This window comes from Cyrtonyx montezumae, unplaced genomic scaffold, assembly GCF_038088225.1.
Source record: "Cyrtonyx montezumae isolate F1298 unplaced genomic scaffold, pur_monq_1.0 scaffold_3, whole genome shotgun sequence".
In the NCBI taxonomy this organism is placed as follows: domain Eukaryota; kingdom Metazoa; phylum Chordata; class Aves; order Galliformes; family Odontophoridae; genus Cyrtonyx; species Cyrtonyx montezumae.
This window is the reverse complement of record NW_027072034.1, coordinates 28213835-28229075: the sequence shown is the minus strand read 5'-3', so window position 1 is coordinate 28229075 and position 15241 is coordinate 28213835. Positions and strand designations below refer to the sequence as shown.

At 37.7% G+C, this 15241-nt stretch overlaps 1 protein-coding gene across 1 annotated transcript in view; it reads right to left on the bottom strand.

Annotated features, from left to right (window-relative positions):
• The window catches only part of COL4A1 (collagen type IV alpha 1 chain), a 106483-nt gene that overhangs the window by 8737 nt on the left and 82505 nt on the right, over positions 1-15241 (bottom strand). The window contains exons 32-46 of the mRNA XM_065741010.1: positions 14010-14177; positions 13374-13463; positions 12675-12827; positions 10860-10958; positions 10678-10767; positions 9426-9565; positions 8412-8542; positions 8230-8306; positions 7421-7519; positions 6882-6932; positions 4883-5068; positions 4091-4224; positions 2012-2084; positions 1305-1376; positions 819-947 (exon numbers count right to left, since the gene is read on the bottom strand). Of these exons, the coding sequence (XP_065597082.1) occupies positions 819-947; positions 1305-1376; positions 2012-2084; positions 4091-4224; positions 4883-5068; positions 6882-6932; positions 7421-7519; positions 8230-8306; positions 8412-8542; positions 9426-9565; positions 10678-10767; positions 10860-10958; positions 12675-12827; positions 13374-13463; positions 14010-14177 (1692 nt within the window). The remainder of the gene's footprint in view (positions 1-818; positions 948-1304; positions 1377-2011; positions 2085-4090; positions 4225-4882; positions 5069-6881; positions 6933-7420; positions 7520-8229; positions 8307-8411; positions 8543-9425; positions 9566-10677; positions 10768-10859; positions 10959-12674; positions 12828-13373; positions 13464-14009; positions 14178-15241) is intronic.

Genomic DNA, 15241 nt, shown 5'->3' with positions numbered 1-15241 from the left:
AAAAGCACACCTGCGCTGTGCCCAGGCACTGAGATATCATAAGCTACATCCTAATGGGCAATAGTTGCAAAGCTGTGATCCTACTTTCAAGAGCAAACTTATTTTCTTCTGTATTAAACAGAAGGAAAAAAAAAATAATTGTAATCCACCATAATACCTCCTCAGTTCCTTATGAAACAATCAGGAATAAAGCTTTCCCTTAAAATCTTAATAGCCGAAGAATGCATCTTAACAACTCCTCAAACCCTGTCATTCTGAAGGACACAGGATACAGCCCCTCTGCTTGCATTTAGCCTAGCCCCTTGCTTCATTTCCTTATTTCCTATTGTGCTTTATTTCTGCAGGTCACCTTTTCTGTACAGAAATTGTAATGTTTGTGCTAAAAGCAAAAGTTGAGGACTATGTAACAGGCTTTCCCAGGGAGCCCTTTCCACTCCAGGATCAAGCTCTTTTTCCTTAGGCTTGTTCTCACTCAGAGATATACAGTAATTAAGTTTGGATTCAATACTAAAGACAGAAGACACTCAACCAAATACCTTCTGGGAATTGTGGCAGATCATCCTGTTTAACACTGATCTCAGATACGGGTGTGACGACTGAAGAGAGAGAGCCTATAAAAATCCCTAAGGAAGGCATTTGTTTCTGGCACTCCTTTTTGGAAGAGCTTCAAAGAGAAGTACTCTCTTCTTTCTTGTCCAACAAAGCTTGTAAAAGCTGGATAGTGCTACACCAAAAATCTTCTAGTGTCTAGCCTGCCATTGGCCTGTTTTTGCATTACTTAAAATGTACCTGTACTGGCAAGGTACAAATCCTCTCACCTTGCTGTCCTTTGGGACCTGGAAGTCCTGGAAATCCTTTGAGACCAACTGGTCCTACAGGGCCAGGTAAGCCAGGATCCCCTTTGATAAGCTGAAAAGCGCCTGGGGGGCCTGGGGGGCCCTGTAAACCTGAAAAAATAATAAAGGAAAACAGAACATATATAGAGTGGCACAATAAAAAGGTGATACAATAATGTTACCTTATATTCCCATTTGAAGGATCTAATACTATGAAAATCTCAATATTTATCTTCCAAAGCAAGAAAAAGAAACAAGACTCTACCCAAAGCTCTACTCAATACTCAAAACTAATCTGAACAAGTGGATAGTGATACCACAGTACCTGTTTTCATATTCTACTTTTTTATACATAATAAAAGTGTGGAGGATATATGCAGTAGTTACTCACAAATAACCATTTTAATAACAAAATCTGGAAAAAAAAAAAAAAAAAAGTAGCAGCAGTAGTTAGTCTTCACATTATACCTTTAGATCCAGGAAGTCCTTGGTCACCTCGCTCACCCTTTAGGCCTGGGAATCCCGCAGATCCTTTTGGACCTGAAGCCAAATAGAATGCCTATGTGAATACTCAATTGTTTCCTTATTTGAAAGCAACAGGTTCAGAGTCATCAGGATCCCATGATCGTTCAAGAACCACATTTTTATTCACACAAGTACCAAATGCACTGTCACTAAAGAACCAATCTTGAAACAGATTTCTCTTTATTTAATTAGTAATCTTCCTAAACATGAAGATTTTTTTCTATTAATAACTGTATTTTTTCTACATACAATGTTTTCATCTATGCAATCTAACAAGAAGATAAATTCATGAATCCATGTTTCCTCCAAAACAGCTATACTAGCCTCTCCCACTAAAGAAAATCCTGAAGATTCTTGAGTGGTAATGTCCAAACAATTGAATTTACACCTATTTTCTAAAGAAAGAAACTTTACCAATTTTAAGTGCAGATTAAGAAAACAGGAAAAAGATTAAAAACAAAAATACTTAAGAAAAATCCCAATACTCTTGATTGCTTTTTGATGCAGCTTTCCATGTTCTGTTCCAAATATCTTGTAACATAAAGTCAACATTCTCTGAGTATTTTTTTTAAATTTATTTATTTCTAGAAAGAGGAAGAAAATGAAAGATTGATCCAGCTTTTTAGGAATATGACAAACTCTCTCCTCACCTGGAACACCTGGGACACCTGGAGGCCCTAGATCACCCTTTTCACCAGCACCTCCTGGCGAACCAGGACTACCCTGTACAAAAGAAAAAGTGAAGTATAGTTATCCTACTCTATTATGATATGAATTTCAAATAGGCTATTTAGTTTTGGAAATCTATGAAAAATACAAACAAGGGAAAAGTCATTATGCTTATGAACATTCTCTGACATGATTAATTAAAAAGCTTCTCCTACACGAACAAGTTTGGCACCCTACTAAACTATTTCTGCCTCACAAAACACTAGCTCAGAATAAGGTGTCTCATTAACAATATAGTTAATAAATAAGTCTTCAATCATAGACCATGCCCTGATGAGAAACATCAGTAAGCACAAAAATCATCAAATGAGTCAGTAACTTCAGTGCACCTCCACCACAGTAGGCAGATAATCAAATAAAGTAATTCCAGATTACAGAAGAATTAAAAGCTTCTGCATCCAAACACAGAACGAAATTAAATGTACTCAAAAATTCATAAACATTCGAAGGCTTTCACGTTTCAATACGGTAAAATACTAAATAACTTAAACTATTTAAGCAATGTGAAATCTTCCTCTGGCCTTCTCTGTTACAAACTGCTCCACTGAAATTAATGAGAAATTCTTAATAGCTTCATTTCAAGGAAAATCAAGCCTGTGTTTCAGAAGATACTGTAGATAGCTGTTTACCCATCAACGTGCTTTTCTTCTTTTGTCTACTGCAGCTCATGTGCAAGAAGCTTTTAAGCATAGCTTAGAGTTTTTCCTCGAATAATTGCTAACACAAGTCTGAAGCAACACAGTAATGACAGTTCCCTGCATAATACAATGTAGAACACGTGGAGGAAAGAAACAAAATCCTTTTGCTACGTAACCTACTAATCAGATCTTGGAGATATGACTTGAGTACTCAGTGAAAAATAACACTGATTCATCTCATTTTACAAAAGCAATAGAATAGATACACACAGAAGTGATTTTTCATCTGATGCAGGTTAGATGTTTACATTAAGGTAAGAAAAATGGGTCCTTACAAATGCTTAATTCTTTCTACTGACTATAAGGAGAGATGGCTATCTCTAAAATGAATGTCAACAGTAAGACTTCCAAAGTTAAATGAAAGAAATCCTACCCTTTGAGTGGTAATGGAGACATTCATAATGCCAAGTTAACTGGTTTCTTATAGTCATACAACCATAGTATGTATAATTTTTTAAAGAAGTGGCCCTTGCTTTGTATCATAACATGAACTTCTGCAGCACAAATCAGAAGGGCTAGCATTCATTCAAAAGGCAATCATGTGTCAGACAATCTCAGTAAAATTCAGAGATGTTTAATAACGTCGGTTTTAGTTTGTAATTATAAAACAGATTAACTTATAATGGGATTTATATCTCAGGGTCTGACTTTTGCATTTCCTTTTTTGGATAGACCTGGATTTATTGCATCACTCACTCGTGATTTAACTTGATTTCCATTTAGGTTTCCACATATCAGTAGTTATCAAAAAACAATTTAAGCTGATAAATAATCAGGACAGAGACAGTCACATGGAAAAGGATGAAGACATCAGAAACTCATCTTTAGCCTGACAAGAGGAAGTTTTGTATTGAAATTGGTACTTTTCACATTGGGTTGACAAACTGATACTAAGCATTGCATCTGAAGGATTCTAAAACATGCTGTTCTAATCAAAGACATGGAATCAAAATCATTTGCCATCTCTTATTCTTAAGAAAATCATCTTGGAGTGGAATATAAACCCATAAATAACTTCAGAATTCCCTAATAGAACTATTTGAAGGACAAGTATATTGGAAGGCTCTTTTGATATATACTATTTTCGGATCTCATATCATAAAATGATGCTCTCAAAGACAAAAACAACTAGCCAAGATCCCACATTCTGAAACTGACTTGACACCATCAGCATTAAGTCCGAAGTCATTTTCTTTGCATAAAGTATCATCATTTTGAGCATGAGACATCTGTGATTAATGTACTAATTAATTATAAGAACCAGGTTTCTGCACTCAAGATGGTGTGCTGAAAGTTACTTACTGGCAGTCCCTGGAAACCTGGATCACCTTTGTCTCCTGGACCTCCAGGAACTCCAGGCCAGCCATCGGTCCCCTGCTCTCCCTTAGCCCCTTTCAGACCTGGAGGTCCTGGTGGCCCTGTTGGACCTGGTAAACCTACAGACCAGAGGAAAAACAAAATATTTAGTGGCAAAAAGTGGTATTACAGAAGTAATACCCTCTGGAGTTTGAACTGGTTCAAAATACAGAGAGGTGGAATTAAAGTATCAACAAGATTTCAAGAAAATATGTAGGAAAATCTGTTGCAGGGAGGTACAATTACCCATCTGACTGGGCATCTATCATTTGTTATGTTTGTAACTGATTGATAGACAATAATGTAAAGAGTTCTATATAAGCGGAAAAACAAGCTGTAGATTTTCAGCTACAAATGTGCTAGAGATGTATTACAGCTCTGCTCTACTCTCCTCCTTAACCTCCAGCACATAGCACTTGCTATGTTAAGGCCACACTGGCTGTTTTTAAATAGATTAACTCCTCAGGACTTAGGAACATCAAGCCACAGCTGTGCCAAAACAATAAGTAAAGCCTAGAGGGAAACAAGTGGAAATTAGAGGCAAACTTCTCAATGTCAGGAAAAGCCTGAGGACATCAATGTGTCTGCTCTATGACATAAGGCCAAAATGCCTACGGTGGATAGCTGTTCCCTCATCTCTGAGAATAGGATTCAAAGCAATATGTAATATTGGTTATATTATTAATCAATTACTGAGGAATTGATTAACAGCAGTAGATTAATATTAAGATGAATTACCTGGAAGGCCAGGTTGGCCTTGGGGTCCTCTGTCTCCTTTAGGGCCCTCAATTGCACTTCCTGGTAGTCCAGGAAGACCTTGGTTGCCTTTAGGGCCTGGTGGGCCAGTGTACCCTTGTTCTCCTTTTAAGCCTGGAATCCCTGGGCTTCCTGGGGATCCTGGGAAACCCACTTCACCTTTTGCACCTAAAAGTTGAAAAGAAACCCAAAATTTTATTAGAGAAAATATCAACATGAATGAAATCTTCTGCCTTATCATCCTCTCTTAATAAGCTTTATTTCTTAAGAAAATACTAACCTTGCCTTTATATTTTTGGATAAAAACACAAAGGTTCTCTATATTACTGGTATGAAATGAGAGAATAGAGTAGGTTGAAACAAAACAGATGAGCCTTTAACATCTCTGTCAGCCCTTCCACAAAGAACAAAGCCCCTTGAGTCCTTATTTCATTACAATTATTATTGTCACATGCAAATAATTGAGTTTTTACTTTAATAAGCACTAAAGAACTTGCTATTGGAGAGAAAGGGAATATGCATACTATGATCTAGATAAAATTTAGTACTTACTTTTAATATTGTACAAATACTAAATATTTGCAACTCAGTTGGATTTTAGATCATTATTGAAGAAAAAGATATATAATAGCTAGCACAAGGATAACAATAAGAGAAATAAAATGTATAAAGAATACTTTCCCCAGCTCCTTAGCTAAACAGAAGATGAACTTGTTTTTTGGAACTATAATACTTGCAGAACACAAATGATGTCAGTTGGATTTCTATTTACTCTAAGACTAGGTATTCTTAAATGATCTGTGTTGGCAAAACACACAAAATGGGTGAGATGGGAAAATGGGTTTCATAATCTTACATGCCTTACTGAGCTATGAATAGAATATTTGCTTATTAAAATAATTCTTTAATATGAGGGCAATCAGAATGACAATTAATTACTCTGAGACGGTAAATATAATGTTCTAAAGTTAATCATTATTTATTGTCCACACAAGTATCATGTACTTCCAGCATGAATGATGTAAGACAATGGTATTTCAAGCTATGTGAATTCTCCCAGATCTGTCACATCATGTAAATTTTATAGATGGAAACTAGCTGCATCTTTTTTATTTTCTGTACTTTTAAAATTGAAAATCCTTTAATTACATATAGTTGTTTTTTGGGTTTTTTTTTTGTATCAGCAACAGCTTGATGTATCTTCAGTACTGTATCTACTGCAGTCTAGTTTCTAGGACATACTTATTTCATAAGTGGAACATGGTGCATACGGACACTTTGAACAAGTACTGACTCAAGCCAATCAAACCAATCTGACAGCACAATGTGCAGATACATTTTGTGAAGACTGGAATTGGTCTTCAAATTGTGATAACTATGTGCCTACACTCAAGGTAGTAAGCCTTGAGTCCAGGTAATAACAGTTTTCAGTAGGACTTCATTTGGTCTCTGACATTTTTGGCACCTCTGTACCATGCTCCTGTGCATAGTTTAGACATGCTCTACTGAGCAACAGAGAACACTTTTTTTAGCAATGAATATGACGGTATCAAGGCTGAGCAACAGTAAAAAAAAAAAAAAAAAAAAGACTGTGGTACCTTGGCCACAAACTGTTATCTTAAGCTGTCTAGTGCAAAGATTTTCAGTAGACCTCAATCCTTACAAAATTAGTAGGAAAACAAAATTCTTGAAATCAAAAACACAGCACACAAATACAGGAGTTATTTGTATCACCTCATCACAGCACAGCTTGCAGTGAATTCCAGACTATAAATAATTACCTATTTTAGGGTTTAATCTAACTCATGTCCAAGATGCTGCCACTGTAACAGAAATTAGTTTTTGAGCCTCTGAGTTTCTGCCTGCTCTGAAAAGGTATAGCATATAAAACAATGAAGTAGCAAGTATGTCTGAATGACAGAATAATATTTAGAGTATGTTGGGAGGGAGGTTGGCTGCTTGCTGAAAAATAGTGTTTTACCTTTATCTCCTTTGGAACCTGGATATCCTGGAAGTCCTCTCCCTGGAACACCTGGAATACAGAGGCAGCAGAAAATGAGAAAATAGGACAGCAATTGCACTCAAGCTGGAATGAACAAAACTCTATTCAGCAAATATAAAATCTAAATAAACAGTTTATACAAAAGTTCTTCAGGGTATAGACCATCTCTATTGTGCATTTAGCACAATGGCTCCTGTCTGACTGAAAACTCTAAGGAAAGACAATTCATTATTTCTCAGCTAGCTTGAAAAGGGAAACTAATTCCAAAACATAATTTTTTCAAGTATTGCTAGCTTTTGTGGGAAAAGAATTGTTTATGACTATATCAGTTAAACACAGTTGCTCATCTATATTATCAATTTTATAGTGGGATGATAGTAGATTGCAGTACTAATTTCATTTTTTTAGGTTTTAAGGATAAAGTATCTCAAAACCAGCACACTCTTCTCCCAGCTTATCTTGTTTGGCTGGTTTGTGTATTTTTGTACCACACAAACATAATGTGACAGTCACAGTACCTTGTTCACCCTTCGCACCAGCTGTGCCTGGAATCCCATCATAGCCTGGTTCACCCTTCTGACCGATGGAACCAGCAGGACCAGGAACACCAGGTTCACCTGAAAAACCATTGCCATTTTCATGTCACCTATGAATCATCACACTTGTTGTTACACACATTTCTTCTGTAAATAAAAGATTAACTTATTCTTCTGTTCCCACAAAGATCAAAGATTCAGATCTCTGAAGTAACTTCCGAATTAAGTCAGCGCAAGTCAGGGATCAAGTACTACTGAGTTCCACATAATTAATTACAGTGAAACTCAGAGAGTTTTGAGTGTAGGAACTCCTGCAAAGACTTGTGAATAGCATAGCCCACATTCAGTGAGGTGATGTATTCTACAGCCAGTAAACTAAGAACAGCAGACTCCAAGTTCAAAAATGCTGTTATACTCCTGACAACAATGGAATTACTTCACTTGCTTTATCTTTGTAATGATGCTCAATGTGGTGATTTGGGTTTGGGCTCATGGATCAACTTTATTGTCTTTAAATGCACTCAAAAACGACATAACTAAGACTATAAAAATAACCAGTCTTGTGGAAGGTAGTAAAATCTCTTTCACAAACAGTGCAAACAGCCCTATGCTACAATGACTCAAATTTACCTGGGAAACAGCACTGTGTTTTTTCCTTCATGAAATGAATAAATATAACAGGAAATATCTGAGCCAGAATGAACGTAGAAGGCCACAATATTTCTTTAAGCTACTGCTTGGAGGTGAATAACACTTTAAGGAGCATTTGGTGTTTTATATTTCTTCTCTACCTGGTTCTCCTTTTAAACCTGGGATGCCACTTAAGCCAGGAAGTCCTTTTTCACCCTTTGCTCCATGGAGGCCTGGGCTCCCTAAAGAAAGCGAGAAGACATGGGTTCATATGCTGGATATTAGTTCTAAGTTTGAAAATACTTGTTTCACTGCAATTTCCATTTATTAAAGCATTAAACACCTGCCTGGAAATCCTGCTATGCCAGGGGATCCTTTGGGACCTGGAGCACCCGGCATTCCTGGAATTCCTGCATTACCCTTTTCACCTTTGTCTCCAGATAAACCCGGACTACCGGTTCTTCCTGGTTCTCCCTAGAAGTAGCAGCATTATAAAAGCCACACATTAATTCTGAAACATTTTATAGTTGCAATGGTAGACATCACTCACTCTTACCTCTTGGATTTAAAAATAATTTCACTCTTCTTCCATTCAGGAACAAAGTAATGTAAGATTAAATTTAGCATTAAATTCCGCTGTCAGAAACACTGACTCTTAGCAATTGCTTAGTAATTGCACATGAAAATGTGCATTCTTCTATGCATTTTTGCGATGAATTTCACAAAGGCTTTTCCAAATTAGCCTCATAACTTGATGATTACACTTGATCATCTTAAAAAAAAAATCTTTAAGACTTCAGTAAATTTACTGACAGATTAGTAAGTTTTATTTTTCCAATTTTTACTTATAAATTCAGGATTAGTGTCATTCTATAACTAGAAAAAGTAAGGTGAAACAAATGAGAATGCTATTAGAATACTATTAGAAGTGAAATTAACTTTACAGACTGTAGTAATACAGTTCTCTTTTCAGAAATATCTGAGCACTTTGCAGTTTTTTTTCAGCTTCTCAGTATCTTTGTAGAAGTACAGAAACAACACCTATTTGATCTGTTTGTAAGAACCCTTTTTAAAATGTATTTCCTCAGTGTTTTTGCAAGTTCTTTCCCTCCTCCACATTTCTGTCAATGTAAATTTAGCCTGTTCTGAAAGGACAGAATAAATGAAAACTCTGAATGTAGTGGTCCCAGCAAACAGAATGCATCTAAACCTGTGCAAATATTCAAGTTTTTCATCAGGTATTTAAATGAGCATAATAGAAAATACAACAAAATAGCTTAAAGGCCAAAGGTATCTTTTTAAATTAGATAGTCAGCAGAGACGAGACAATTAAATCCTCATGGGTGTAAATAAATACCTTCTCACCAGGAGATCCTGGAAAGCCAATTCCAGGAAAACCTGCTGCTCCTTTGTCTCCTTTTTCACCTTTTTGTCCAGGGAACCCTGGTGTACCAGGTGAACCTGGTATTCCTGGCAGACCCTTTTCTCCAGGTGTTCCTAGCAAGACGAAAGGAAAAATGTGTGTAACAGAGCTAGTGATACCTCAGCAGAGTTAGTAAGCATTTTTCAGCATTGCCTTAACTACTTAGAGCTAAAAAACAATATATCTTATTACAATAGCGAGTAAGTTCAATTCTGATATCCATCACCTTAAGGGGACCTTTTATGGGAAGATAAACTCACCTGATAAGAGGAGATTCTAATATTGGATTAGTAGAAAACAGAGCTATTGATAATAATACAGTTTGAGTAAAAGTTTATGTTGATTTGAATAATATCTAATAGGACAACAGTTTACATTGATTTGATTAATATCTAACAGGACAATAGTGACAAAGAGACTCTGCTGTAGCAGATCTTTCTGTCCCCCTCCTCATTTTCCACTTCCGTCTTCAATCTTTGATTTCCCAGATAGGCAGAAGGCCATCTGAATTGATATATAGCTTCCTTGCTGAGGTTTTTCTTCACCCTGTCCTTTATGAATCCCCACACCACAACAACCCCAAAGCACTAGAGTTTGTAAACACTGTTCAATACACTGGAACTCACCAAACTTTTTAGAAGGGGGAAGATACACAAGAAGTTTAAAGCAGTTCACATGCTAGCAGAGAAAGAGAGAAAGACAGACAGACAGACAGATACCACTTGAAAAACTGCCCACCTGCAACAAAAACATTTCTCCATACATCCCTTCTTTTCATGCACAAAATACCATTTAATATCCAGCTAAAGTACTTACACATAGAAGCTTAAGAAGCCACTGAACAAGAATTATTTGTATACCAAGAAGAGGTGTTACTGAAAAAGTAACATCTCCAAAGCCCTACAGTTCAGGCACTGAAAATACTTTCATCAAGTAGATGCACACAGAATCACAGAATCAAAAAACTGTAGGGGTTGGAAGGGACCTCCAGAGATCACCGAGTCCAACCCCTTGCCAAAGCAGCTCCCTATACACCAGGTTATGCTTACATTTTCACTCTCTTTAAGGGTGGGCAGAGCAGGAATGCAAAACTTTTGATGCCAACTAACATGCTACATAGTCTTCTCATAATGCTCCAGATAAACTTGAGGAAAAAAAATTAACAAAAATTCTTAGCAATCAGTACCTGGCAAACCCATTTCACCAACTGATCCTTTTTGTCCTGGAATTCCTGGATCTCCTGGGAACCCTGGAGGGCCCTGATCACCTTTTGGTCCTAAGGAGAGCAGAGAAATTAAGAGTTCCATTAGTTAATGTAGTTTAGAGTACCTTATTTAGCAATCTTTCTGTTGCTAGCTTCAAACATACCTGGTTGCCCTGGAGTACCGGGTTCACCATCCCTTCCTGGAATTCCTGGTTCTCCATACTCCCCACGTAACCCTTTTTCGCCTGTTGGCCCAAGATCCCCTAGACAACAAGAAAACAAACACAGATTATTTATATCAAAATTTATTGTCAAGCCATATAGTGGTCCTTCTAGTTAATTTTTATCAGTTGTTTCTTTCTGCTGATTGGGAATGGCTGAATTCAAGCATCATGTACATTCTACAGTAGAGTCACACCTGACTAACAGCCAACCCTCCAGTCAAACCAGTGTCAAGAGAAGGCTGCAAACTCCATAAATTTTGCAGGCATTCGTGCAAATTACAAGGCATATTGTGTCTTTAAAAGAAATTACGTGTACTGCAAAAGAATACATATGTCTGAGTTAGATTAATGAGTTATTTTTGATGTGCCAGCCAATATGAGGTATTAACAAAAATGATTTGACTTGGCTGTTCTGCTGTCTAAGCAGGTACATGTGATCAGCCAATTCACAGGCAGAAATGTCCTGCTTCCCTAGTTCTGTCTAATATTAAAGTATTTTAATTCCATAAAGCTTATTTATATACATGTAACCACTGTGTCTGATCCTCATCTCTGGAAAGGAAATAAAACTATCAACCAATCAACCTACAGGCCTCAAGCAGAAAAGAAATGAAAAACAACCTATGCAGACTTGTTTTAAAGCTTTTCACACCACCAGATATAGGACAATCAGAAACAAATGAGAGAAAGAGATCTAGATGAAGTTGTTACAGGCTTTGCACCTTACCAAACACAAAAGCTGCATCTCAGTTTAGAGGCAGATGCACTCCACACTTGTCCCTGCCCTTCCTCACAGTCTCTGACTGTTTAAGATGTGAGCCATTGCCTGTCCACATCCTATGTTTCTCCAAGTCCCAGCCAGCACACAAGATCTAAGGTCTCACTTTGAGCAGTCAGGCATGGACAGAACAGACAGCTAGACTGGGAAACCGAGAAACTCTCCTGTACCCATAGTTTAAATATAACATGGTTATTTGCTGCCAAACTGGAAAGGAGTCTCAAGGGCTTTGTCCTGAGCCCAGCAGAAAATTTATTAGGGTAATCTGCAGACATCATCACACCAGATAGGCATGAAAAGAAGACAGGATTAGCTGTGAAAAGGTTCTGAAGAGTTGGATAATGGATTGGAAATCATAATCATGAAATTCAAAAAGTGCAATACACCACATTTTTGGCAAGGAGTATTCCAAAAGCATATAAAATTGCATAAGCAGCAGTCAAGGAGAAAAAGATTAAGGATTATAGCTAATCACAAACCAAGTCAGTAACCATTTCAAATAAGATAAATTTCATTCCAGTGGGGCCTGAGTTGAGTTACTTCAGTTTCAGCACAGTGCGCTGCAGCAAGAATGCAGCCAAGCTGGGAAGAAGTCAGAAGGGGTAAGAAGAATTATAATTATTTCAGAAAACGTGATGAAAATTTTTAAAGATCTGGTTGAAAGAAATGGAATACTACATTATTTCCATAGCTCCCATCCAGCTCTCAGGTTGTTATCAAGTGGTCTTTATAACAACACTGTTTCCATTATTTACATGAAACACAAGCTTTACTCTTTTAGCAGGCTCTAGTTTCTAGTTTATTATATCCAGTCACAATCCCTTCTGCTTGTGATTGGTCTTTGTTTCTATGGAGTTGAGGATGATGGAAAAAATATTTGCATTTGCTTCTTGACATTCTTAAATCCTGCTTTGAAATCTCTTATCTGAAGCTAAAATACAACTAAACTCAACTAACTAGTCAGAGTCAGAAGTCACCTTTTTCTCCAGGATCTCCCTTTTGGCCTTTGAGACTGACCATGTCCATGGTGTCCATGCTTCCGGGTATTCCCGGAAGACCAGCTTCACCTTTATCCCCTTTGACACCTGGATCACCTTGAGGTCCAACCACACCTTTCAAACCTTGGCTACCTGTAAAGCACAGAATGTTAAAGTGGAGTATAAAACTTTGCAGAGATATTTAGTAGGTAAGAACAACTTTATTCAATTCTTAAGCATGGGTTAACATATTCCAGAACACTTCTTTTATCTCATATGCAAATATTTTATTTTATTTTTATACAAGGACTTAACAATATTGCTACTGAAAAAAGCATCTTTTTCCTACATCACAGCCATTAGTTTTAGATAATCAATGGGAATAGAAGGTTAAGAATTTAAAAATAGGGTACCAAATGAAGGATTGAATTAAGTCCCTTCTGCTGTCTATTTATAACATAAAATGCAGCATTTTTCTGCGAGTAATACCTATACAAATTTTTTCCCAGTGCCCAAATACATGACTGCTCCTAAGATATGGCTTTCTAGATTATACCACCTCTAACGTAGAGGGATGTTATTTGACATAAAATATTCCTCAGGCCAAGCATATTCCCTGTATTTGGTTATTTCCAGATTTGTCTTCAGTTGGGTTGATTTTAAAATATTCTAGAAAATTTTGAGAAAAATCTGTCCTACCTTTTTCACCAGGGAACCCTCGATCTCCAACTGGTCCAGGAGTTCCTGGCAACCCAGGAGTTCCCATAACTCCCATTTCTCCTTTGGCTCCTGAAACCAAAATGAAAGAGTAAAATAAAGCAAGCACTGTAAAGAAACATGAGAAGTGGAATGATTCACTTCCAATTGTATTAGGGGTTGCTCTACTTAAGGAAAAATGCTGCAGAGAGGATAATCTAATGTAAAATAGCATGATAGAAAACAACAATAAAATAGTATTATGAAAACCAGAATACATCATTTGTAACAGGTTTTTGGCAGATTCTTAAAACTTCCAACTACAGAAAAACTACACAGTCATTAACAGAGGCTTCATTAAAATCACATTCTATCACTGAATAATCACCTTCCATCACAACAGATTAAAGCCTAGATCCTGCAGATAGCTGTATTTCATCCACCAAAAGATTTTAGTATGAAGTTAAAGCTACACATCTACAAAGAAGCTTTGTCGATAGCAGCCCATATGTTTATCCCATCTTTTGATGAATCAATTCCTAATTGAGTGAAGAGGCGTGCTAACAGGACTTAATAAAACAGTTGTAAAAGACACCAGTTTCCAAGGTAGATTACTTTCCCAGAAATAAATATGTTTACCTGCTGATCCTTTCAGTCCAACAGATCCTTGTGGACCTGGAAGGCCAGGTAACCCCACAGACCCTGGTACTCCAGGCTGGCCCTGGCTACCTTTATCTCCTTTTGGTCCTGGCATATCTAGACCTGGGATACCAGGGAAGCCCCTTTCTCCTTTTATTCCAGGAAATCCTATGAAAAACAGATGACATGGGATTAGTCTTCAGAAGAAAACAGGGAACACAGTTAACAAGCATACCTAAGAACACACTCAGAAATTACTGAATAAAGATTCAGTAATTTCTTATTATTGGCTTGGGGCAGAATGGCTTGAAGAATGTAGAGAGGAAAAGGACCTGGGGGTGTTGGTTGATGCTCGGCTCAACATGAGCCGGTAGTGTGCCCAGGTGGCCAAGAAGGCCAACAGCATCCTGGCCTGTATTAGAAATAGTGTAGCCAGCAGGAGCAGGGAGGTGATCATCCCCCTGTACTCAGCTCTGGTATGGCCGCACCTCGAGTACTGTGTTCAGTTTTGGGCCCCTCACTACAAGAAGGACATTGAGGCCCTGGAGCGTGTTCAGAGAAGGGCAACAAAACTGGTGAGGGGTCTGGAGCACAAGTCTTATGAGGAGCGGCTGAGGGAGCTGGGATTGTTCAGTCTGGAGAAGAGGAGGCTCAGAGGAGACCTTATTGCACTCTACCACTTCCTGAAGGGGGGTTGTGGTGAGGAGGGGGTAGGCCTCTTCTCCCTGATAAGTAATGACAGGACGAGAGGGAATGGCCACAAGTTGCGCCGGGGAAGATTTAGATTAGAGCTGAGGAAGCATTTCTTTTCTGAAAGAGTGGTCAGGCACTGGAATGGCCTGCCTAGGGAGGTGGTTGAGGCACCATCCCTGGCGCTGTTCAAGAAGCGTTTAGATGAGGTGCTAAAGGACTTAATTTAGTAGTTGGGTAGAGATAGTGATAGGAGGATGGTTGGACTAGATGATCTTATAGGTCCTTTCCAACCTTATGAACTTATGAACTTATGATTCAAAGTCAGTTTCTCTATTTACATCAAAAGAACATAAATATTCCTCATTTCCTGCTTGCAGCCTCAATCCTGTACGTATTAGCCACAGTAAACTGAGGAGACTGAACAAGACAACAGATATTTTCTCACCCCTTGCCCTGCTTTACAGAACAGATGGATGAGGTCTGCGACCCCACCACAGATCTTAGAATCATGAGCAATGCTTTTAAGAACATCAACACTG